The sequence below is a fragment of the Acomys russatus genome, chromosome 11 (assembly GCF_903995435.1).
Source record: "Acomys russatus chromosome 11, mAcoRus1.1, whole genome shotgun sequence".
Classification (NCBI taxonomy): Eukaryota; Metazoa; Chordata; class Mammalia; order Rodentia; family Muridae; genus Acomys; species Acomys russatus.
In genome coordinates, this window is record NC_067147.1 from 15,040,214 (window position 1) to 15,066,190 (window position 25,977).

The 25,977-nt window shown below is 43.6% G+C and overlaps 1 protein-coding gene across 1 annotated transcript; it reads left to right on the forward strand.

The window, feature by feature from the left end:
- Positions 1 to 6,273: 6,273 nt before the first annotated feature.
- Adgrf2 (adhesion G protein-coupled receptor F2) lies at positions 6,274 to 24,141 on the forward strand. The gene is made up of 7 exons (XM_051152673.1): positions 6,274 to 6,425; positions 10,486 to 10,528; positions 11,242 to 11,396; positions 13,176 to 13,415; positions 15,042 to 16,403; positions 20,981 to 21,022; positions 23,953 to 24,141. Exons 1-7 carry the CDS (start codon positions 6,333 to 6,335, stop codon positions 24,139 to 24,141), a joined length of 2,124 nt encoding a protein of 707 aa, XP_051008630.1. The 5' UTR covers positions 6,274 to 6,332.
- The last annotated feature ends 1,836 nt before the right edge of the window (positions 24,142 to 25,977 follow it).

Here is a 25,977-nt window from a genome sequence, read left to right on the forward strand (position 1 = left end):
TGAACATCTGACATTTTCTCAGCTACAGTTTGAATGTCCTGCTAAAATTGCCCTGAAATAATCTTTGAAGTGTGTGGCGGAACCCCATGACTGTGTTAAGGCCTTGGAGAGCCTTGCTTCCCCATCTCTCCTGTGCTTGCCTCTCTGCTAAGCTGTGGGAGAGCACGGAGCTCTCTCCAGAGCCCAGGGCAAGCTTTGGGCTCCTACAATTTGGACTTTGTGACACTCTGGAGATTCTGTCTCATCTACAGTTAGTTAAAAAAGAGGTGAAAAGAAAGTAATATTTAGGAATTGTGCTTTTCTATGGCAATCTACTCCATTTCAGAATTTTTAGTTTAAAAAATTCAAATTTTTTCATTTATTTAGTTGGTGTGGAGGTCAGAGGATAACTTGTACAAGTCAGTTTTTTTCCTTTTCACTATTTGGGTTCAGGGAAATCACGTCTAGGTTCTCACGTTTGCATAGCAAGCATTTGGTTGACTCAGCAATCACCTGAGCACTAAATTTTGCATACGCCATTAGTCTCTGTCCTTGCAGCATCAGAGTGACTCATGAGGTAGTTGATTCTCAGGACACACTCTGGTCAGTACCTGACATGGATGCCATGTGAGCATGCTCACCCTGTGTGCTGCTTGCTTCTGAGTGCTCGCTTTCAGCAAAGCCTCAATGCTGTTCTCCAGGGAGCAGTCTTTATCTGCAATCCTAGGGCCTAGGCTGGGCACCAGGGGCCCCATCATACTTTGGCTTCCTTGAAGAGAGTGAGGGAAAAGTCATTGTTAATTAATGAATGCTTGTTATTTGTGCATGCATCTACCTACTACACGCCCATGGCTTTTGACAAGAGTGCAGAGATGGAGGCCCTGGTGACAGGGTAAGCGCTGGATATTCTAGTCACACCTCTGTCTGCAGTTCGACCTTCCTGCTGCTTCAGAACCTGCTGCTTTTATGGCGCTGCCTGCACTTTAACAACTGTGAACACACTGGAGAGAAGAGCGCTTTCCTGCAAGTCCACATGAAAACCCATTGCTCTGCTTAACAAGCAACTGGTTCTATAAGCAAAATCCAAGAAAGGGTCAACTTGGGGAAATATCTTTAACCTTCAGAAGATGCTTATGAAGGCACAAACACAAAAAAGTGAGGCATTCTGTTCTGAAACTTGAGGCAAGACAGCATTCTAGAGTCTGAATTCTATGCATAACGAGGTCCTCTTGGGTAATAAAGGTGGGCTTAGAAGGTTCTAGGCTCTCTGTAGCAATGGAACTATCAACAGGCTGCCCTGCAAAGTCTAATTAAGGCCCAAATGAGAGATGTTTCCATACAAAACAGGGATTATTTTGCAATGCATAGAAACATACTTTTAGTAATAACTAAAACCATTAAAAATCAAATATTACACTAACTCTACCTCTTTAAAAGTTAAAGTAAACTAGGTGGTGCACAACTTTACTCCCAGCACTTGGAAGGCAGAGGCCAGCCTGGTCTATATAGAAGGTTCCAGGGCAGCAATGGGTAGGTAGAGAGCCCCTTTATAAAAAAAAAAAAAAAAAAAAAGTTAAAGCAAAATGATATATGATCAAGGTATTTATATATAATACCCATGCCCGGTGGTAGTGGTACACACCTTTAATCCCAGCACCTGGGAGGAAGGGACAGGCAGATCTCTGTGAGTTGGAGGCCAGCCTGGTCTACAAAGTGAGTCCAGGACAGCCAAGGCTACACAGAGAAACCCAGTCTTGAAAAACAAACAAACAAACAAAGAAAAACAAACAAACAAACAAGCAAAAAAGACAAAACCAGAAATCATTTTAGCTGGGCGGTAGTGGTGCACGCCTTTAATCCCAGCACTCAGGAGGCAGAGGCAGGCGGATCGCTGTGAGTTCGAGGCCAGCCTGGTCTACAGAGTGAGTCCAGGACAGCCAGGGCTACACAGAGAAACCCTGTCTTCGAAAACCAAAAACCAAAAACAAACAAACAAAAAACCCAACAATTTTAGGCAAACCATTTCTATCTTGGTTTGTAAACCTCAATTGCCATTAAAAAAATGTTTATTATGTCTATTTAAATTTTTGGGTAGAGTAATGCCGCATATCTTTTTTCTTGTCCTTTTTCTTTTCTTCTATCTTCATCTCTCTCCCTTTCTTTATCTTTCCTTCCTTCTTTCTTTCCCTTCTCTTCTTCTTCCTCCTCTTCCTCCTCCTCTACTTGTTGTTATTCTCCTCTTGCTCCCTCTTCTTCTTCCTCTTCTTTTCAAGAGGGCCCAGCTATGCAGTCTAGCCTGGCCTTGAACTCTCACCCATCCTTGTGTCTCAGCTTCAGTTACAGGTAAGAACCGCCACATTCAGCTTTACTGCCTCTTGTCATTTCTTAGAGCATTTGTAAAGTTTGTTTTACTTAAGAGAAATACTTTTCTGTATTTTGGTATCTGTGCACATGTTTGTGTGCACTTCTGTGTGTGGTATGTAAGCATGCATGTGGGGACCAGAGGTCAACATCAGGCTTCTTCCTCGATTGCTCTCTTCCTTATTTTTATTTATTTATTCCATTCCCTGCTCCCTCTCTCTTTCACCCTATTCCCCTCCTCTAGGTCTGTGACAGAAGGGGACCTCCTCCCCCACCATATAATCACAGCCTATCAGGTTTCATCCTGGTAGCCTGTTTCACCTTCCTCTGAGTGCGACCAGGCCTCTCCATCAAGGGGAAGTGGTCATATAGGGGGCACCAGAGTTCATGTCGGAGTCAGTCCCCGCTCGCCACACAACTGTGGAGAATGTGCTGTCCATTGAATAGACATGAATAGAGGATCTAGGTTTAATGCATACATTGTCCTTGGTTGGTACAGTAGTTTGTGTAGGACCCCCTGGGTCCAGATCCACCAGCCTTGATGGTCTTCTTGTAGGGTTCCAGGACCCTCTAGATTCTTCTATTTCCCCATTCTCACATACCTCTCTTACTTGGAGTCCCAATAGCAAGTCCCAGCATCTGTCCCAATCCCCCGCTGAGTGGAGACTTTCGGAGGACATCTATGTTGGGCTAGTACCCACTCATAAGTGAGTATCTACCATGTGTATCTTTCTGGGTCTGGATTAATTCACTCAGGATGATCGTTTCTAGTTCCATCCATTTGCCTGCAAATTTCAAGATTTCCTTGTTTTTAATAGCTGAGTAGTATTCCATAGTATAAATGTACCACAGTTTCTTTATCCATTCTTCAATTGAGGGACATCTAGGTTGTTTCCAGATTCTAGCTATTACGAATAAGGCTTCTATGAACATAGCTGAGCAAATGTCCTTGCTGTGTGGTGGAACAACTTTTGGGTATATTCCAAGGAGTGGAATAGTTGAGTTTTGAAGTAGAACTATTCCCACCTTTTTCAAAGTGGTTTACAAATTTGCACTCCTACCAGCAATGAAGTTCCCCTTTCTCCATATCCTTGCCAGCATGCGCTGTCACTTGAGGTTTTTTTTGTTTTTGTTTTTTGTTTGTTTCTGTTTTTTAATCTTAGCCATTCTAATGGATGTAAGATGGAGTCTCAATCATTTTGATTTGCCTTTCTCTGATGACTAAGGACATTGAGCATTTCTTTTCTTCCTTATTTTTTTTTTTTGTGTGTGAATGTATGCATGTGTGTGTCTGCATCTGTATGTGTGGGTATGTGTGTGCATATGTATGTGTGTATGTGTGTGTATGTATGTATGTATATATGTATGTATGTATGTATCTGTGTGTGTTTGTGTGTGTATGTAGATGTGTGTTGGCAGAAGAAGGTATTGGATCTTCTGGAGCTAGAGTTACAGGCACTTGTGAGCTGTACAATCTGGGTACCGGGAACCCAGATTCCACCTCTGGAAGAGCAGCAAGTGCTCTTAGCTTCTTAGTCATTTCTTTAGTCCTTTCCTTCCTTCCCTCCCTCCCTCCCTCCTTCCTTCCTTCCTTCTTTCCTCTCTTTTACTCAAACTGGAACTTACAATTTGTCTGGTCCAGCTGGCCAGTGAGCCCTAGGGAGCCTTTTGTCTTTGTCTCCCTAGGGCTAGGGTTATAGGTGCCTGAAGCTGCTCTTGGTTTTTTTCTGGGTGCTGGGAATTGAACGCAACTCGTCATGCCTGCACAACAAACACCTTACAGACATAAACATCTTCCCAGTCTCTTAAGAGATTTCTGTTTGGGGGAGTGGATGTGGTTCTGTTCTGTTGTTTATTTGTTTATCGGCTTTGTGTGTGTGTGTGTGTGTGTGTGTGTGTGTGTGTGTGTACACGCGCGCGATACTAGACATTGACCCTACTGCCTTGAAGATATGCTACCACTGTGGGATATCCCAAGATGATGAGAAGATACAAGTCAATTTAGACACATTGAGCTTTGTTTTTAGGTTTTCTCAGAACGACAGCAACAAAGGCACCCATGGCTGTAATGTTTCTGCTTTACTAAGTGTACTCAAAGCCGCAAGGGCCTTGGGGGTGGTTGGCAGATCACCAGCATTCTTTGGAGTCATTATGTATGACTTAGGGTGAAATAAAAGACATAAAAATGGCTGTGAGTTTTCCGGGAATTATGTGCCCTCTGCATTGCTGTTTAAAAGCAATGGGCAGTATGCTTGCCTTTTGTGGAAGAGCCATAAATGTATTAACAGGAAGGTGAAAGATGTGCTGCAGATATTTTGCACAACCATTGGGTTTTTAGTGGAATTTCTGCTAGATTTATCTTTTAGAGTAGAAAACATGAATAAAAAATTAACACGATTTTATTGTTTAAGTAATGACATTATTATATACGATGCTTGATTGAGTGCAATAATTCTTTCTGCCTAAAGATAGTCAAGTAGCAAAAAAAAAAAAAAAAAAAAAAAAAAAAAAAAAAATCAACTACTGTGATAGCCCCTGGGCTTTGCAATAACAGCCAAGTCTTCTGGGTCTTAGTCCATCAACTATCTGTTTGTCGTTCTATCTATCTACCTATCTATCTATCTATCTATCTATCTATCTATCTATCTATCATCTATTATCTGTCTATCATCTGCCTATTTATCTATTATTCATCCATCCATCTATTCATTTGTCTATCATCTATCTATCTTCTATCAATCAGTCAATCAATCAATCTGTCTACCTATTATCTATCTATCTATCTATCTATCTATCATCTATTTATTCATCCACTCATCCTTCTACCTGTGTATCATCTATCTTTGTCTATCTTCTCTCTCTGTAATCTATCATTTGTCTGTCTATCCATTTGTCTATCATCTATTTTTCTATTGCCCATCTACTCCCTGCCTATCACCTGTTATCTATCCACCTATCAACTATATCATGGTGGGAGGGAGACATACCTTTGGGTACATGTTGGATCTTACTTTTTAAAAGTGTATGAGCATGTATTAATTATGCAGAAAAATGGATATATATATATGAAATTTTCAATTACGTAGACAATGAATTCTGACCATGCAAATTATTTTTTCTAGGAGGCAGACTTCTAACATCTCTCAATTACTGTCTTACTCAGGATGAAAATACTAAAATTTAATGTTAATATTTTCAGGTGACTCTTTAGCAGTGGGTTCTCCAGAATCCTCTGTGTCCCTTTGCCAGTTGTCAGCTCTCCCCACCCACCTTTCCTTCTTCCTTTCCTCTCTTCCTGCCCTCTCTCTCCTTTCCTCTTTCTCCACTGAGTATATTTCTGAGTGTATTGTGTGCCCAACACATGCCCACATTGTTGGAGATGGCAAGCAATTGGCTCAGTTTTGACGTAATTTCTGATAGGCATAACAAGATCAATTGCAGAAACTGCTGGTTACTTAGGAAGACACACCTGTGGGGCTTGAGGCAAAGAGAGATAATAGGATAAGCCTAGCGCTTGTTCTTTAAAGGTATTTCTAGGCCAAGCTTCTCCACAAGAATCCCTGCTCGTCTCCTGTAGCCACCTACACAGTTCCTAGCCCTCTCTAATCCAGGGAGTGAGCTATCGTTCTCCCTCCCTGAACACAGGCTGTTATTTGTTACAGCCAGCCAGCCAGCCAGCCAGCCAGGCGAAATCCACCAAGTAGCTTTGTGTAGAGAGATTCCCCTGTCAGGTGTGCCATGCAAATCAACAACAGAGAACAGAGACAGCTCAGCTGTGGCCTGAGCCTCCCTGTATGAGCTGACGCTTCCACCTGCAGCCTCATGGTAATCTTAGCAGTAGGGCACTGGGCCACCACTGCTGACCAGAGAGAGCTACTTAGACGACACTGAATAGAGTCAGTTCTCATAGATGAACTGTGCCTGAAGAGGCATGGTGCTATGAAAGCTTCGATTTGGAGAAATTTTGCCTTTTATTTTTTACAGAAGCAAGAATGTTCACTGTGTGGAAGACAATGATTCCTGCACTTTGGTTGTCCTGCTTGGTGCTTCTTTTGCCAACAGACTCTTGCAGGATACTGTGCCAGGTAAAATCAGGGGGGAGAGCGGATAATGATCTAGTGGGGAGAATAAATGGGCCTGAGAGCTGATGTGTAAGTGGAAGGTGGTGACGGAGTGGGCCCGGCCCACCCTGAAGAAATTACACTGACAGGCAATGGAAAGACCACATTGCTATGGATTTGTTTCATGTTAATTTCCCCCATCAGTTCTGGAATTCAGTGAAGCTAAGATGACTCCAGGGTAATAAAGTCACACTCCCCATATTCTTGGGTAGTGAATCTTTCACTTCCTATCTAGGATGATGCTGTTTCCTGAGGGCCTTGAGTCGCAGAGGCAGTGAGGGATGCCACAGTGACTAGGAGATACTAATGACAGTTAGTGGGCACAATGAGGCATCATTCCATTCGAAGTACCAATAGCATTTCCTTTTCGCATCTTGGCAGAAGAACAAGGGTGGAGTTTATAGCAAATTACTCTGTTAATTTTTGTAAGGGCAGTGAACTTTGTCATGCATGCCATGCATCACTTTAATTGTCCTCATTAATTCAAATTAAGGTGTGAAGGGACACTGGGAGAGATGACTTTTTTTTTTTTTTTTTTTTTTGGTTGTTGTTGTTGGGAATTTGGGGGAAAGGGTAATGTTGTTTGACTGTCAGATCTGAAAGGGAGCTTTGAGGCAAACCGGTGAAGCTCTCAGCCCTCACGTTGTAGACGGCGGGGCTGAGGTCAGGGTTGTAGGATGTGGTCCATATGAGATAAGTAACTGAACAAAAGCCTTCTTAGGAGAGAATGATGTTGGAAGTTCTTGTCATGAGTTTTCGAAACAATATTTACCATCTAATTAGTTTGCCTTTCTTTGTTCGTCCCAACACTGAACTGAAATCTGATTTCTGAGAGAAATTATAGGTGCTTTGGGAAGACATTTTGCTGTGGCATTCTAATGCCCATATCCTGGCACTATATTTTGTTTTCTTGTCTAGAGTTTTCAACAAAATGTGGAGTAGTCAGAGCAGGGAAACGGTAATTATTGTTATTATTAGGGGTCATGCTACCAGGAACCTTCTATCCTTTTCTTTCCATTGTACAAGTTTCTCAAGCTGCCAGGTTCTGCCCCGTCCTGGTTTTCCTCTGCACTGGGAAGCTCAGTGGTTTGAGAGTTAGCATCTGCCTTTTTGTGTAGTATGAGGTTGAAGAATGTTCATATTTGAGGCTAAAGTCACCCACTTTGGATGCTACCTAGACAGGAACTGACCAGAGAGGGACCAGGTGTGATGTACCTCAAAAATTTATCTGGGATGAAGCAAATTAGGTCTTTCACGTGAGAAGGTAGACTTTCCAGACCTTCTTGTCAACAGCATTCCATGGCCTTCAGCCCACACACCTAATTAATCAGCTGAGATGCCTCTGTAGTTTGTTTAGTGACCTGAGTTCCTCCATAGCTGCTGACTTGGCTATATTGCTGATCACGGCCATGTCAGCATGGGTTTTGGGCGGCTCTAGAGACCAATATTTCCTGAGGCCTATTGAAGCTGAACACGGTCTGACGTTGGACCTTTGGAAAGCGCTATGCTGAAACAATTAGGAGAGCAACGTTCTAACCTCAGGAATAAGAGGGATTCCCCACGTGGTCTTCTTTGGGTCACCTCACCTATGTCAGTCTCTGCGTTCTTCTTTGTAAGAGTAAGGAGGCAGGGATGGACTATCTACACAGTCTGCAAGACCTCTAGAAATATTATTGTAGCTTTTTGGTTTAGTGGAAGCATTGCAACATTTTTAAAGAAACACTAGGGATTTGTTCCCATGAATAAAGACGAGAGGCCATCATACACCAGTGAGCCCAAGGGTAGTCTGTTTCATGACTGTCTCAGCGATCCTTTGTCAGCTCTGGAGAGACCTCAGATGCCCAATTCAGTCTTCATAGTTTTATTTGGTGGATAAAACAGAGAATATTCCATCTTCTTTTTGATAATATAGAGACAAACAATATTGTTAATAAGAAAATAAAATCAATCCCATGTGTTGGTCAGACAGCAATGTCCAGAAAATTTACTTCTTCCTCAATAGCTAGAATCTTGGAAAACAAGTTGGAGCCTGGATAATGCTCTTCCCAGCCACTAGAGGACACTTATTTGGTTCAGAAATAGGAAGACTGAACTTGCCTCTTTTCCTATACACATATTGGCATATGCATACCTGTATTTGTGAGTGTACGCACATGCATACCAATATGTTCTTACACAAGTGTACATACGTACAAGACCTTGAATTATTTACATGGGGGATAAAGGAAGATGGCGCACAGCCTTGCTTCTAAGGAAGTTAGAGTTTAATTGAGAAGACACGATGAAAAAGATTAGGACGGCAGCAGGCCAGGTGAGTCCAGGATAACGAGGTGAGCAGTGTTGGATGGTAGTGTGATTGACAAGTCCTCCAGAAGGCAGAGGAAAAGTTAGGACATCTAGAACTGAATCCAAAAAGATTGCTTCGAAGGCTGAACTATGAGCTCCATGTAATCACTGTTCAGTATCAGAATAATAATAGCAGCCAAATCATAAAGAGATCTCACACTTTTAAGGGTGGACCTCTGGGTTTGCCGTGTGTGAACTCATTCATTTCCATACAGCAGGGACGCTTGCTCTACTCACTGATGGAGAAACAGAGGCACAGACAGTTGAACTTGCCCTCCCCCCCCCTTAAGTGACAGTGTCAGGGTTTGAATCCAGGAGGGCTTTTCTCAGACCTCACTCTCTCAGGATAGCCAGATCTGTGTGGGTGGGTGGGATGAGGAAGGGCACTCCTAAAGAAGAGTACTATAAAATACAAAATGAAAGGGAACATTTTCTTAAAACGAGAAAAAGAGTCAAAATACTTTTTAAGCAGAATCGCTAGTGGAATTTATATCCAGAAATTACAGTGTTACTCAGTAGTACATTCAGTAAAAAATAATACTGGTAATAATTAATAATTTATGAGACAAGCTATACTTACATTTTTCTTACATTTGTGTTACTAGCGAATTTATAATTTCTTCTATAGATAAGAAAAAAAATCATTCTTTTCACTTACATGTTTTTAAACATTTACTTTTTGTGTATGGGTATTTCGTCTGTATGCACAGCTACGCACCATGTGTGTGCCTGGTGCCCTTGGAGGTCCTGGAGCTTTAGTTACAGATGGCTGTGAGCTGCCATGTGGTGCTGGGAATTGAACCAGGGTCCTCTGGAAGAACAGCTGGTGCTCTTAACGGCTGAGCCATCTCTTCAGCTCCCCATTCTTCCCTTTTGCGTTGCCCTATACTTTTCTTATTGTCTCTAGTTTGGAATAACACTGTTTAGTTTTTCCACTTCTTCTTAGCAGTTTTATATAAATATATATATAGACTTGCTATAAAAGTTGGGAAAACTTCTAGTTTCTTTCCAAAGAGTTGCAAGAGGTCAGGACACTTAACATTTGTTGGTGTTTTGTGGCCGCCTGTAAATAAATTTAAATTAATGACATTCAAGCATCGATGTTCTTATAATTTAGAATTGACCTCAGACTACGTAAGTATATCCTGTTTAAGTCAATGAACTGTATTCCTCAGTCAACTCCTTGTCTGGATTTCATTAATGAGTGCACCACTCTAGTGATATCCCAACCAGGAGTTTGAAGGGGGAGGGGTGAGATAAAGTGACAAAAAAAAAAAAAAAAAAAAAAAAAAAAAGTCTCAATAGATGGCAGACAGAATATTTTGTCTTTGAAAATTTGATAAATACTATTATGTGACCATGTGATCATGTGGCATGGCCTTTCCCAGAATTTAGAGGGGCCCATACAAGCAAAGTAAGAAGACATCATTAACTTTCTAGTAAATTTTCTTCTGCCCATAAAGTAATTTCTGTGCAGGCTATAACCTGTAATGATCCTGGAAGTGGGGGAAAAGTGGAAGGAAAAATCACTGGGGCCATTTGTAACAGCTGGACTTTTGGAGGCTGCGTTCACATCACAGCTGACTCAGATATGGTTGTTTGTTGATGGCTAAAATAAGCCAGTGGTGTCACATGTTGAAATTTGGCTTTGTTGTGAATTTTGATTTTCTCTTTTCAGGCCACCAGCCAAAGCAAGGGGAAGGTGACACCCAGGCCACATGGTATGTTGGCAGAGGTTACCAACCATGCAGAAGCTGGATCATCTGTGGTGACAGCAGGCCACCCTTAGCCCTTTTATTTGTGGCATGAGAGACGAGATGTCTTGATAGATTACATTTGTGCTTTGATTAGTTACATGCAAATCCACTGTGTCTTTGGCCCCAGCAATGTTCATATCTTCCCGGCATCCTCTACTCTACCTAGTCTCAGACTTTTTTGCGGTAGAATTGCGGTTGAGCTAATTCAAACCAGGGCCGTGACTGGAAAAGTTCTCACTGACCTTGGGGGCTTGCTGTAAAGTTCTGGATTGGAAATTTCTTTGGGAATAGTACAGAGAGCAGATTACACACTAGAGCTGACCTGGGTATCTCTAGGACTATGAGGAGGTCTTCAGGGGTCTCTATAGACATGGGAGGGTGACTCAGTAGGATAAACTATGACCTTTTCCCTCCTATTTCATGGGAGGAGTTTACACACTTTAGTCAGTTTTGTACATTGGAATTTGGCCTGTGGTTCTATCAAAAGCAACAGGCCGTGTTTCAGGAGGATGTTATGATTGCTAACATATTTTTCAATCATCTTCAATTTTACCAAGAAAAGGTACCCATATGTCCAGAGTTGATGTGCCTTAGCCACAATGACACCTTACTGGCTGGCTGATGCAGCCACGATCTCATACCCTCCTATCTGATATGGGTGCCTTTTCTGTCCCCAGCTGCATGTGACGGTGCCTGTGAGAACAATACCACTCCCTGCTTTCAGCCTTGCCCCCCAGACAGTGAGGGCAACATGGAATTTGCCTGTAAGGCCAGGAAATGGCACAAAGTCACCGAAACCTGCCACACTCTTAATGCCGTCAGCATCTTTGAGGTAACATCCTTTCTCCTGTACCACGGATTCTCACGTGGCCTCTGTGCAGCAAAGTGGAGCTTCAGATAATAATATTGCCCACTGCGGGAAGAAGACAGGCAGCAATAGGTTGTTTGTCCATGAGTGCACAAGCATATACCTGTTTCCTCTCTCTTTACTTTGGACACCTGAAGGTTAGTGCGCTGTATCCTTCCCTGCTGTGTGGCATGTGGGAAACTGATCATTTAGGCAGCATAAAGAGAGACACTTTTGTAATAGGAACTTTATTCACCTGACTCAGTTGTTGTGTCAGAGGATCACTGCCTCTGTCTGCTAACCTAGGCCTAGTTTGGAAGCTTCTAGCCTCCGTACAATCTAACTCAGGCCTACAGTGTTTTCAGCCTCTGAGACTTACTGCTTAGTAAGCTCACCCCTTCTTGTTCTTTCCGAGCTCATAGCTGGTTGGTTCAACTCAGCTCTTCTGGCTCGGCTTCTCCCAGCTGACTTACTCAGTTTGGCTTCTCTCTTGGCCCCTGAATTGTTCTGCTTGGCCTAAAACTAACTCCAGCAATCTTTTCAAATCTTCTGGCTCCTTCTCATTTTGCCTTCACCTGTGTTTAGCTCCAGACTTTCTCTGTAAAACTCTCCTGGCAAAACTGTCTCCTCTCTCTCTCTCTCTCTCTCTCTCTGCATTGCCCCGTCAGTAGCTTCCTTTTCCTCTCTGTTCTCGTGAGAGTTGGTCATATCCTATTCTGTCAAATCTTTCTCTGATTCATCTCTTTTTCTGACACTCAATCAAACATCACTTTCAAACATGGGTGCTTCCTTGTACAAACTAACTTTACCTTCATTGTTTGGGATTAAAGGCATGTACCATCATGCCTGGGCCTAGGCTTTTCTTTCCCTGATACTTGCTTTATACTAGGCTGACCTTGAACTCAGATCTGATTGCCTCTGTCTCCTGGGTTAAAGGTGTTTTTGTATTTCATCTGGATCACACAGACCTAGAAGATCTTTGGGTGTGATCTCTTGCCAGAGCAGCTATGTTCTGAATTAAAATTCCTCTACGCACCTAAAATTGTCACAGTCAATTTCTCCATCTTTGCCTTCAGCCTTTAAAATAACCCAAAACTTTGGTACCCACAGTGCACTTTACTGACTAGTAACACAGCCCACCAAACTTGCTAAACCCAAGAAATTTGAGCTGCACCCCAAACTTCAGTAGATGAGGAGCTGTACTTCTGTCAGGGTCTTCATAAATGTGGGTGCCTGCAAAGGCCTCAGGTTTTTAGGAGCTGGAGTTGCAGGCAGCTGTGAGTTACCTGATGTGAGCTCTAGGCTCTCAACCCTGAGCCCTCTGTAAGAACAGTGCCCACTCTTAACTGCTGAGTTATTCCCTGGCTCCCAGTATTTTTAAAAGACACTGTGTCTCTTGGTTCACCTCTTTGGAATGTAGAAATAAGTTAAATGGCATTAGTAATCCATAAAAAGATACACTATATGCATGAAATACATACATGCAGGAAGTGTCTGAAGTGATATGTTAAAGAAAATAGGTGCTGGTTCAGAAGACAGGGTTAGGGAGCCATGAGTTGGGAAATTCAGAATTCTTTTTTGATTTATACATCTCGGTGTTGGTCAAGTTATTCCACCCTAAATGCGACTTTGAAGGTGGAAAACAAAGGCATATTATGGGATATACAATCGTGTAATAGGGCTCTTCTAAATTCCAGGAAGAGTCCCTTTGAAGTTACCACCAACAAATAGAGGACTCCTTTACTTTGTTTGGTTCTCTTTCAGGAGGATGTGGAATTATATTCTCTTCAGCCATCTGAATCAACTATCCGTACAAATGACTTTCATAGACGACCTGAAACCATAACAGAGATATTGATGGAAAAATGTCCAAAGGATTTGTCTTGTGCCATCAGAAGCATTAAGAAGTCTCCCCGGACACCAGGGAACATTGCTGTGGTGGTACAGCTCCTACATAACGTCTCAGCAGCCCTAACCAAAGAGATCAATGAGGAAAAGATGCAGGTGAGTGGCCTCACGTACCTGACAGAGGGGCCTCTCTTTGGGGGAAGGAACTTAGGTTAGCTGGAACACCCTCTGGGCTTCCCAGGGTTTGGGAACCACATTTCCCACTTCAGTATTTCTAATGTCCCACACAGCAAGTCTCAATGGATCTCAGGGAAGGAAGGATAGTAAAAGAAAGAATGAAATGAACAGATTGGGCCAAGACACATTAAGAGAGAGAGAGAGAGAGAGAGAGAGAGAGAGAGAGAGAGAGCTTACTTGGTTCTGTGGTAGGCACCTCAGTCCTTTTTATTTCTTTCTTTCTTTCTTTCTTTCTTTCTTTCTTTCTTTCTTTCTTTCTTTATTTAATTTCCTTTAGGGTTTGGGTCCGTGATGGGTTGAGTCTGTGAGGGCCTGAATCCCTAAAAAGTTGAGCCTTTGAAGGGTTCACTCTATGAGAGGAACTGTCTGTGAGGGTCCAAGGCTGTGAGGGCCTGATTCTGATTGCCTGAGTCTTTAAAGATGAAGGTCTTTGAGGGGTTGAGTCTGCTCTGTGATGTTCTGAGGCTCTTAGAGGCCAGCGTTTCTGAGGCATATCTAAATTACTGAAAATATTGAAGAAACATTGAGGGTCGTGCACGGAGGAGGACTTGTATTCACTTGTGAATTAGAACGCTGAAACGGGAAACAGTTGAGTGTGAAATGAAACTGGAATAATTTAGTCATAGTTTTGATGCTTAAAGTAGAGAGTAGTGAAGTGTGATTCATCCTCAGGCTAAGTTCCAGTTGTCAGCGTATTTTTTTCTATTCAGGGTCCTGCAGCATAGCTGGGACTAGCAGATGCCAACTACATTATGGGTATTCTGACAGGGTAATTGAATGATGGGTTTTGTCCAGATGTGCAGTGGAACTGATGGTGGAGATAAGCATGTAAAAGCTACATACCTTCAGTTCTCACAGAAGGGCATTGAACAAATAGGAGGAAAGCAGATAAACCCTCTAAATGGTATCCAAGTGTGTATGTACTCCTATGTGTTCAGGTATGCATGTACGGTTGGAGGTAGATGACACATGTCTTTTTCAGTTTCTTTTCATCATATTTTTTTGAGACAGAGTTTGGAGATTATTGATTTGGATATAGTGATTTGGATAAATGAGCTTCTGGGGTTCACCTGTCTTTGTCTCACCAGTGATGGGATTACAAATGTTCCCATCTTTTACCTGGGAGCTGGGCATCTGAACTCTGGTCTTCATGCTTGGATGGCAAGCCTGTTAGTGACGGAGCTGTTTCTGAGCCCCAGTCAAACCTTCTGACATTGTGATATGGTACTGTCAACTACAAATGTGTTGGGCTTCGTTATTAGCTATTATGGGATACACGCAGCCTGTGGGCCACAGGTTGCATGTGTCTGCAAATACACTTAAGTTTTACTGTACAAACAAGCCAGCCAGGGGTTCAAGTAAGATACTGAATATGACCCATTGAGTTTGGGGTGGAGTTTGAGATTCTCAAACTCCATTTCTAAGGAGGTCTGGGGGAGCACCTACGCTGCTGGTTAGAGGACCACACTTTGTAAAAGCAAACCTTATATGTGTTGGGAGTTTCAAAGAGTGGCTCACTACTAAAGGCCGGTTCTCCTTTGGCAGAGTTACAGTGCCATGGCGAATCACATTCTTAACAGCAAAAGCATATCAAATTGGACCTTCGTCCAAGACAGAAACAGCAGCTGTGTCTTGCTTCAATCAATCAATTCCTTTGCAAGCAAGCTGCTTATGAAGGATCAGCTCATCAACATATCACATGTCTTCATTCAGACCCTGGGTACTGTCATATCCAGGGGCAGCCTTGGGAAGAATTTGACGTTCTCAATGCGAATTAATGATAGCAGTGATGAGGTCACTGGGAGGGTACTGCTCACGACTGAAGGGCTTCAGAAGGTACCTTCTTCGCTCCAGGTCATCAGTATTGCTTTTCCAACTCTTGGGGCCATCCTGGAGGCCAGCCTTTCGGAAAATATGACGGTGAATGGGCTTGTCCTGTCTGTCATTTTGCCTGAGGAGCTTAAAAAAATCTCATTGGTATTTGAGAAGATCAGGAAATCAGAAGAGAGGAAGTCCCAGTGTGTGGGCTGGCACGCCCTGGAGCGCAGATGGGACCAAAGTGCTTGTAAAATGATTAAAGAAAACTCCCGGCAAGCAGTTTGCCGCTGTTGGCCAAACACGTCATTTGCCTCTTTTTCTATTCTCATGTCACCTGACACCTTGGATAGCCCCGTTCTAATTTATATCACATACATAGGCTTGGGCGTTTCCATCTGCAGCTTGATCATCTGCTTGTCCATTGAGGCCTTAGTCTGGAATCAAGTGACGAAGACCGAGATCTCATATTTACGTCACCTGTGCATTGCAAACATTGCGGCCACCTTGCTGATGGCCGATGCGTGGTTCATTGTGGCTTCTTTCCTCAGTGGCCCAATATTACACCACAATGGATGTGTGGCTGCCACGTTTTTTGTTCATTTCTTTTACCTGGCTGTGTTCTTCTGGATGCTTGCCAAAGCCGTCCTTATCCTCTATGGAATTCTGATCGTGTTCCATACACTGCCCAAGTCATGCCTGGTGGCATCTCTCTTTTCTGTGGGCTACGGATGCCCTTTGGTCATTGCTGTCATCACACTTGCTGTCACGGAGCCCAGAAAAGGCTACCTCCGGCCTGAGGCCTGCTGGCTTAACTGGGACCTGACCAAAGCTCTTCTGGCTTTTGTGGTCCCAGCTCTGGTCATCGTGGTCGTAAACCTCATTACGGTCGCACTGGTTGTCATCAAGACCCAGAGAGCTGCAATTGGTAGCTCCATGTTCCAGGAAATAAGAGCCATCGTGAGGATCTGCAAGAACATTGCCATCCTCACGCCACTGCTGGGGCTAACCTGGGGCTTCGGAATAGCCACGGTCATCGATGGCAGCTCCCTGGCTTTCCACATCATTTTCTCCTTGCTCAACGCACTGCAGGTAAGTCCAGATGCTGGGGAGGGGTCTGAATGGAGAGAGTGTGTGCAGTGGTTTGGGGATCAGGAGCCTAGGCGCCATGTTTTATGCAAAAGACAATGAAATAAACTTTAAGTATTTGTTTCAGAAAGGCCTGGGCTTGAATTCTGACTCTCGTATTACTAAGACTTTGCATCTTTAGTTTTTAGAAGCATGTTGCTCTCATCCAGGAAGAGAGTATAATGCTGCCACTTTCCAGAGGTGCCCAAAAGTGACAAGTTCCGATACGAAAATTAGGTACCGAGGACCACAAACACCTGTTAATAGGCATAGGCCATGGGAAGTCTAGGCTCATAGTGATGTTAATAATTATCAATTCATTACACACATCTTTAGACAGCTAGTTATCAGCGGGGCTGAGGTCAGACCCCGGGGTTTCTAACTTTCAGCTCAGCGCATCCCCAGTCTACTCTTTACAAACCTTGTCTTAGGGTTGTTGTGAAAAGACATCATGACTCCAGTGCGTCTTATAAAGGAAAACACTTAACTGGGGCTGGCTTCCAGTTCAGAGGGTTAGGGCACTGTTGTCATGGCGGCATGCAGGCAGGCAGACAAGGAGCTACAGAAAGAGCTGAGAGTTCTACATCTTAGAGGCTTTGTGACACATTTGCCATACTTGAGCTTTTAAGACCCTAAGCCCGCCCCCTAGTGACACATTTCCCCCAACAAGGCCACACCTCCTAATAGTACCACTCTCTATGGCTGAAGCTTTCATATCTGAGAGTCTTTGCGGGGCTGTTCGTGTTTAAACCACCACAAACCCTCAATAAACACCCGTCTCACTTTGAAGCAGTCCTTTTCCTTGTCTGCTTTGGCTACCTGACCTGTGACTCTTGTTTTGCATTGGACTGTGAGCTCTTGTGTTTTAAATACAATGGACACTCTTCGCTTGTAATAGGATCAACTTGAAACTCAAGTCATTTTCTGCCTTGACTCCTAGCAAAGAGAAGGATGAAGTCACTGAGGTGCCAGTACCCATGAGGCAGTGGGCAGCTGCCAACCGGTGTGAGTGAGGGCTAGACACTGAGATGGGAGAAAGCATTGCTCTACTGGCTTGCACTGGCTTATGGAAGCAGACTTACATTCTAGGAATTTTGTGAGCTGGTTATAAGACATAGCCATCTGTAAAATTCGAACACACAGATTTACAAGGAAATGAATTACATTAAAAACAACAGTCATAGCCAGGTGTGGTGGCGCATGCCTTTAATCCCAGCACTCAGGAGGCAGAGGCAGGCAGATCGCTTTGAGTTCGAGCCAGCCTCTACAAAGCGAGTCTAGGACAGCCAAGGCTACACAGAGAGACCGTCTCTCAAAAAACCGAACAACAACAACAGCAACCGTCATGCGGGTCCCAAGACTTCTTTGTTTCTTTTGATACACTCTTTGCCTATCTCTGAACCAGGGCTTCCTTGGGATGCTCAGGGAGGGAGGGAAGAGAGCAGTGAGATGGACCCACCGAGGTCAGATACAGCCGAGAGGATGGGAGGCAGCAACAGAAGTGGGGCTAAGGGTGAGAAGAAGTGAGAGGTAGCTGAGGCTGACTGAGCAAAAGAGGGATTCTGAAACAGGCTGGGGGAGGGGGCGGGCAGATGACACAGAAGGCAAACTTTTCTAAAGCTTTTTGGAGGCTGGACCTATAAAGATATCTACTGATTGAGAGCCTGGCCAGCCCTTTGGCTGTGGAAGTAATAGTACGGAGTCAGTGGCTGCCGTGGATGTCACAGTCGCTGCTGCTTCTCTTCTGCCTCATGTTTACTGAGTGCTCTTGTGGGCTAGGTGGGACTCGGGGACACCTTCATCTTCCAAAGAGGTTTTAGTAAGAGAATAAAGTGCTATAGACTAAAAACTGGGTGCAGGCTTATCTGATTAAACTATGCTTTAATCACTGAAAGAAATGGGAGAGATCTGCTCTGGTTCATTTCCTTTTTAAGATTTAGTCTCTCATTTCTTCTCTGCTAGATAACGAAATCTTTGGATACACTTTCTACAAGCTGACAGAAGCCAGTGAAAAGTGATCTTAATGGAATATTTTAATATAGCATATTTGTGGCTATATAGACTCAGGGTGGGTAATAAAGTTATTAGGGCTGTGTATACAGTTTAGTGGGAGAGTCCTTTCCTGGCATGTTCAGAGCCCCTAGTTCAATCCCCAGTACCCTCTCCATGCAAAGAAACCACATGAAGTCACTAAATACATGCACATCTGCATACAGAATCAATACAGATTTGTTTGGTGACTATTATTATTATTATTATTTTTGAGACATGGACTCTTTAAGTACTTCTGACTATCCTGGAACTCTCTCTCTGTAGACCAGGCTAGACTTGAACTCATAGAGATCCACCCGCTTCTGCCACCTGAGTGCTTGGATTAAATGTATGTGCCACCATGCCTGGTGCCAATCATTATTTTAAAGGTTGAATATGCAAATATATAAAAAACGACCCCAGTGAATTAAAACTTTCATGATGGGAGATAGCCTTTTTAGTCCTTCTGCCAAGACCAAGCCAAAACCCCACAAATCTGTGTAGAGGAAATATTCTACAACCGTGGTTCGCAGACGTTTTAGTTACTCTTCTATTATTGTGAGGAGACACCATGACCAACAGGACTGTTAAGAGAAAGCCTTTGATTGGGGGCTGGCTTACAGTGTTAGTGTTAGTCCAGGACCATCATGGCGCGAGGCATGGTGCTGGGGCAGCAGCTGAGAGCTTGGCATCCTGATCAGCAGGTTGCAGGAAGAGATTGAGAAATTGAGCTCAGCATGGGCTTTTGAAATCTCCAAGCCCACGCCCTGTTGACACACCTCCTCCAACAAGGCCATACTCCTACTCTTCTCCAAACAGTCTACAGAGCACTCAGACCAACTAGCCGTGGGGGCTGGCCATTCCCATTAAAACTCTCATGCTAAATTAAAAAACAAAAAAAGTAGTTCCTGGGCCAATGTCATTAATATTCTGATTTTTCAAATGCATCTGTAATACCAAAACAGGCTGGGATGTGTCTGTTCTAAGCATCTTTACAAGAATAATACTTTGTGGACTGACGGTTTGTGTCAACCATGACATTTTTACACTAGGGTTAATGGCCATTGTAGGCTTAAGAGTGTGAGGGCAAGTGAAATGGCTCAGTAGGTGAAGGTGCTTGTAATGCAAGCTGCAGAAACCTGAGTTCCGTTCCTGGAACCTATGTTAAAAGCCAGCTGCAGTGGTGAACATCTGTTACCCAGCACTCCTTCCACAAGATGGGAAGTCAAGACAGAATTGGCCAGAAGCTTGTGGACCAGCCAGCATGGAATATGCAACATGGCAGATATAAGAGAAACTCCAACTCAACAATATAGACAGACAAAACTCACCCCTGGGAACAATTCTCTGGCTTCCACATGTGTGCCATAGCACCCACTGACCCACCCACTCACTCACAGTCACACATACATGAACCTACACACACATACATGGATATCTGCGTGAACACATGCCAATACTAAGTAAAAGTAAATAGCCATAAGCATTTCTAAAATAAGAGTTCACACACACACACACAGTCTGATAAAATCTCCATGCAGACCAAGATTGGGTTTTGATGCACTGTCTATATCTTAGTGTACATTTGGGTCCATCAGAGGAGTGAATGAACTGGCTTCACACTGATTCTTATCATCCTCTGTGTGTCCATCTTCAAATTGTGGTGGCAACAATTGGCTGTAGCATCTTTATGGTGCCAGTTGTGTCTCTCTGTCTGGGCTCGTGTTCAGTTATGAAACTGGAGCAATTTAGCCAGGAAGGACAGCGTCTCTTTCCTTTTCCGTCTACCACGCAAGCCACTCAGCGTCCAAGAAGGGTATGTAAGGGACACCGCTGCCTACAGCATTTTAAAAGTTGGGTTTCTGAACATCCTTTTCCTCATCAGAAAAATAGGGCCGTTCCCTTAAGTTTCTTCCTCTAAGGGGGTTTCATATTGTTCTTAGTGGAAAAATGAAAATATAAGAACAAAAGTTCAAATGGATTGTAGCTGTGGGCAATGGTTGTGTTTTTGCTGACAGAGTCTTCCTCTGCATGCGTGATCCAAGGAGATTGTGAGCACACGCCTGCTCACACGCCTGCTCTTCTCTGCACCGTGTAAGTGTCTTTCGCTGCTGTTCAGAGATGACAAGCCTGCATTGCTTACCGTCTCCTCCACATCATTCTTGAATCCCGAGGGGAACAGCTCCGGATAGATGGGAGTCAGTTTCATGTCACTTAACCTAAGTTTCTAAGATGCCTCTGCATAAAGCAGGGGCTTTGTTTCATCTCTGCAGTGGCTGCAACAGTGGCCACCATTCTCTGTTGAATAACAGGATTTTCTTTTCATTGTTTTAGACAGTAGCTGTTGAACAACTGAGGAGGCATTGTGGCCTTAGACTAGGGAATGAGAAAATTGGGATAGAGTTGTCTCTGTACGGCTAGAATAGAAATGGTGTGATGAGTGTTAGCATTTGTTATTCTTACCATCATTGTACTGTAAATGGATTTTCTTTCCCCTCCATCTTTCATAGGGCTTCTTCATCCTGGTGTTTGGAACAATCCTGGATCCAAAGGTACTGTAGACAAAGCATTCTTAGTTTTCCTGTATTGAGTACTTGGCCTGAAATTCTGACTTGTGAAGAACTTATTGAACTTTGACCTCAAGGCTTCAGTCTTCTCTTTAAAAAATTTCTTTTGAGATTATGTTTTTATGTGTAGGAGTGTTTGCCTAAATGACGCCTGGCATCAAGTAGATGTAGTGCCTTCAGAGGCCAGAAGAGGGCGATAGATCACCTGGAATTAGAGTTTCAGAAGGCTGTGAGCTGCTATACAGATGCTGGGAATTAATCCTGGTCCTCTGGAAGAGCAGCAGGTGCTCTTAACCACTGATCCTTTTCTCCAGCCCCATCTGGTTCTTTTAATGAAGGCAATTCTTGTTATTCTTCAAGTTCTTTTGAGGACACACATGTTATATACCTTGGCTCTAAGCCTCAAAACAACCGAAGGGATTTCTATCCTCTATCTCACAGATGAGAGCAGAAGAGACTCAGGGCCAAGAAACAGCTTGCTGGAGATCCCACTCTGATTTTTTTGCAGCAGAAATGGAATTAGTTAGATCTTACAATGTTATTTTGGGAAGCTGTCTCTTAGATTTGAAGGCCATACACCAGGAATAGCCCCCAATGCATAACACAGGTGCTAAGGGCACTAAGGGGTTCAACTCCCAACACTCACTGTTCCAGGGAGATCTTCTGCCCTCTTCTGGCCTCTAGGGGAAGTGCATGCACATAGTACAGAGTCATATCAGCAGGCAAACCATCCATATCCATAAAACAAAAAGGTAAAAACAAAAATTAAAAGTTAAAAAAGAAAGTAGTCAAAAAGAGATAATACCAAAAGCAAGATTGAAAGCAAAATACTCACTTTCACTTTAGGGCATTATTTATTTAAACTACTGATGGTATGGAAGTTAACATGAAAGGTTTGTGAAGGGAATTTAAAAAAAAAAAAAAAAAGGTCCTTTCTTTGTCTTACCAAGATTCTATGTCAACTTAAAAGCTACTCAGAAGTGGACCAGAGTTGTACTGTCATTTCTACGTGTAGGCAGTCTCAGATATACAACATTTTAACTCACAAACTTTGAGTTTGTGACTGTACAAAATGGCGCACATTAAGCAGAAACTTTATTTTGAACTGAGCCCTTTTCCTGGGCTAGCATTATGCGGCCCGGTACTCTCTCACTAGAGTGGGCAGTGGCATGGAGCCACAGCTCTGAGTCAGCTGTCAGCCTACCATGGTAAACAGCAGACACTCCGTGGTGTCACAAAACTGTGGTGCTCTGTGACTTGAGCTATTTTTCAGCTTAGAATAAGCTTGTTTTGATGCAAGCCCCCTTCCGCAAGGAGCATTTTTGCTAGTTGCACTCCATGGTGTGTATGAGTCCCAGATTAAAAAAAAAAAAAAACAAAAAACCCCGTAAAGCAACTTTGTAAGAGAAAACACACAGGAAGCATTTGCGATCCCCCACAGTCATAATTGCCAGGGTTGCGTGTCGGGTTACAGTGACACCAAACGACTGCAGCACCTTCACTCTGAGTGCCAGAGTTAGGGGCTGTGAGATCTGCAAAGGCTTCTAGGCTATGGGGCCCTGTCCAGACCAGAATCTTGTCATTTAAAAGTAAAAGGTGTAAGACAAATGCAGGAAGTGTCATGGGAACAGACTTGATTAATGGAGGTGAAGGCATATAAACAAGGAGGCTTGAAAAATCCCCACGATCAGCTGAAACTGAGGAGTCTTCCAAAGTGCACTTACTGTTAACATTTAAAGTATACCCTATGCGCATTATGAAACAGAATTGAAAAAGGTTGAGAGCAGGAAATGCCAATAGAAGCCCCAGTATGGCTTTGAGGACCTTGGTGGACCCCAGGAGCACCTCCCTCCCTTACAAACTTGTAGCAAAGACTTGCATCTTCAGGGTAGGTGGGGGACGGGGGTAGGGGGGTTGAGGGGTGATGAAGTCTCCCTGAGATGAAGGGCGTTTGTAGGCATTACTGTGAAGTCAGTGTATGCCAGGCCTTGGGGAAAAAATGTTTTCCACAGCACAAGGGAAAGAGGAAAGGAAACAGGAGGAAGGCAGGATGACCCACACTTGATGGACATGAATCCAAGTCCTAGATGTTTATTTTTGCAGCTGACTGACTTGGGATATTATTTAATCTTGGAATTTCAGTTTTCTCAGCTGTAGAACGGGGACAATAATATCTATCTTTCAAAGTTACTGTCTTCATAAATTTGGATGACAGGCATAAAAAACACTGCACAAGCATAGAATCATCATCATCGTTATTATCATTTTCTTAGTTGTGGGCCCACTGATACCTTGTATTATACTATGTTTTTCTCCTTTATAAATTATTTGAATAACTGATACACAATGAGATGTGATGAACTACTTTGATGGGACTGACTTGGACGCGAACTCTGGTGCCCCATATTTGACCACTTCCCCATGGTGGGGAGGCCTGGTGGCACCCAGAGAAAGAATAAGCAGGCTACCAAGATGAGACTTGATAGCCTATGACCATACAGTGGGAGAGGAGGTCCCCCTTGGTCATAGACCTAGGGCAGGGGAATAGGGTGAAAGTGGGAGGGAGGGAGGAACGGGAGGATACAAGTGATGGGATAACACTTGAGATGTAATCTGAATAAATTAATTAAATTAAAAAATGCCAAGGCTGTAAATAGAATCCATGAGCGTGTGTGAACTTTCTTCTTAGCAGCTGGGTCCATGTTTAAGACAGAGGGCTCATGTCCCCATCAGCTCCACCACTCCTGTACCTCCGCATCCCCTCCATTTTTCTAACTCCCTTCACGGTGTTACTAATCCTGCAAAAAAGACCCAGCTGGCCACGCTGCTCCCTTGCCACAGTATCTGTCAGGTTGAGGCACATTGTTAATTTCTTATAAAAGTTTAACCATTAACTCATTTTGTTGAATTTCCAGATAAGAGAAGCCTTAAAGAGCCGAGTAACACCTGCCAAATGGGTTTCCAGAGCATCAGAGGTAAACACTGTGTTTTTTCATTTGACAAAGCAACAGTGTAAAACCTTTTGGTGTGGATGTTTCCTGGATGGGTGCTTCTTTGAGCTGTTCAGAGTCTTTATGGAGCATGATGTCCAAATATTAACATAGAAGTCAGCTGAAATGTATAAAGAGGGGGTGACAAGGTGGCAGGTGTTGTAGTCAGGAACCGTGAAATAAGAGGCAGATGATGAGAAGGAAAAGTGGGAGGAGATGAAGGGTCTCAGGCTCCCAGAACACCCTGGTATATTCTCTCTGATCCTGGTCAGTTGGATCACATGCAAAGTGTGAAAATCCTAGGGAAACACACACTGAAACCCTACACAAAGGACTTCCCCGGGGAGCTTGATCACCAAGGACACGGTTGCCATGGTTACCTGAGTGTCAGAGGCCCAGGGCCAGATCAGGGATGTGGCAGGGGTGCTTCAGTCATGGTGGGGACTGGATTGTGTGGTGCTTTTTGACTCATCTCCTCTTTCTATACTTTATGAGCTCTGTTGTGATGCAGGGCTGTTCTGAGTGAGGGAAGAACTGGAAATGTTTCCATGTCAGCAAGGGGGTCTCAGCCTTGATCTAAGGAACACACCCAACAAGGAAAGGTGTCCTGCAGCTTCTATTCAACATCTGCCCTTCCTTGCTCTTGCAGATCTGTACCCCTGCTACCCATGCCTGGATGCATCGCTTCTCATTTCCATATCTGTCTTCTCATCCCCCTTCCTACGGCTCATCTCCTCTCTCTTTTTCTTTGTTTTCCTATTCTCCTCCTCTTTACTCTTAGCCAAGCTTTGGTCACATTCTCAGTCCTTTGTCTTGTCTTTCTTACTTTGGAGGTAACTGACTTGGGGCAGATTTACTGAGAATAGACACTTCTTTCTTTTTAAAAGTATTTTATTCATTTATTCATATTACATCTCAATTGTTATCCCATCCCTTGTATCCTCCCATTCCTCCCTCCCTTCATCTTTCCCCCTACTCACCTCCCCTATGACCGTGATGAGGGGGACCTCCTCCTCCTGTATATGCTCATAGGGTATCAAGTCTCTTCTTGGTAGTCTGCTATCCTTCTTCTGAGTGGCACCAGGTCTCCCCCTCCAGGGGACGAGGTCAAATATGGGGCACCAGAGTTTGTGTGAAAGTCAGTCCCCTCTCTCCACTCAGCTGTGGAGAATGTCCTGTCCATTGGCTAGATCTGGGTAGGGGTTCAAAGTTTACTGCATGTCTTGCCCTTGGCTGGTACCATAGTTTGAGCAGGACCCCTGGGCCCAGATCTGCTGTCATTTACACAATGGAATACTACTCAGCTATTAAAAACAAGAATTTCCTGAAATTTGTGGACAAATGGATTGAACTAGAAATGGTCATAATGAGTGAGTTAACCCAGAAGCAGAAAGAGTCAAATGGTATATACTCACTTATATCTGGACACTAGACCAAGCGGCATGTCCCATGAAAGTCTTCACTTACCAGGAAAGTGGGGCAGAGGGGAGGACATCCTATTGGGACTTTAGGTGAGAGAAGCATGGGAGAATGGGGAAGTAGAAGGATCCAGAGGGTCCTAGAAACCTACAAGTAGACGCTTCTTTCAACAAGATCACCCCACCTATTCTTTTCTGATAGTGCCCACTGCCTGGTGACCAAGTAGTCAAATCAATGAGCCTATGGGGATGGGAGGCACATTCTCATTCAAACCATCACAGGCTCTCTTCTCTCTGACTTGGCCTGACTATTTCAAATCCCTTCCAAAGTACTAGTCTTGGTCCTTTCCTTGTGTGTTTTTAGAATGATCTATTCAGGCCACCATAGGGAAATTCTGGCCTCAATGCCTAAGAAAACAGTCATTTTATCCACATCTCTGGTTTTTGCATAAGTCAGAAAGATGCCTAACCCTTTATTACTTTTGATGGTCTGGCTCCATCCCTAAGGGGGTGGGGAGAGCCACACAAAAGC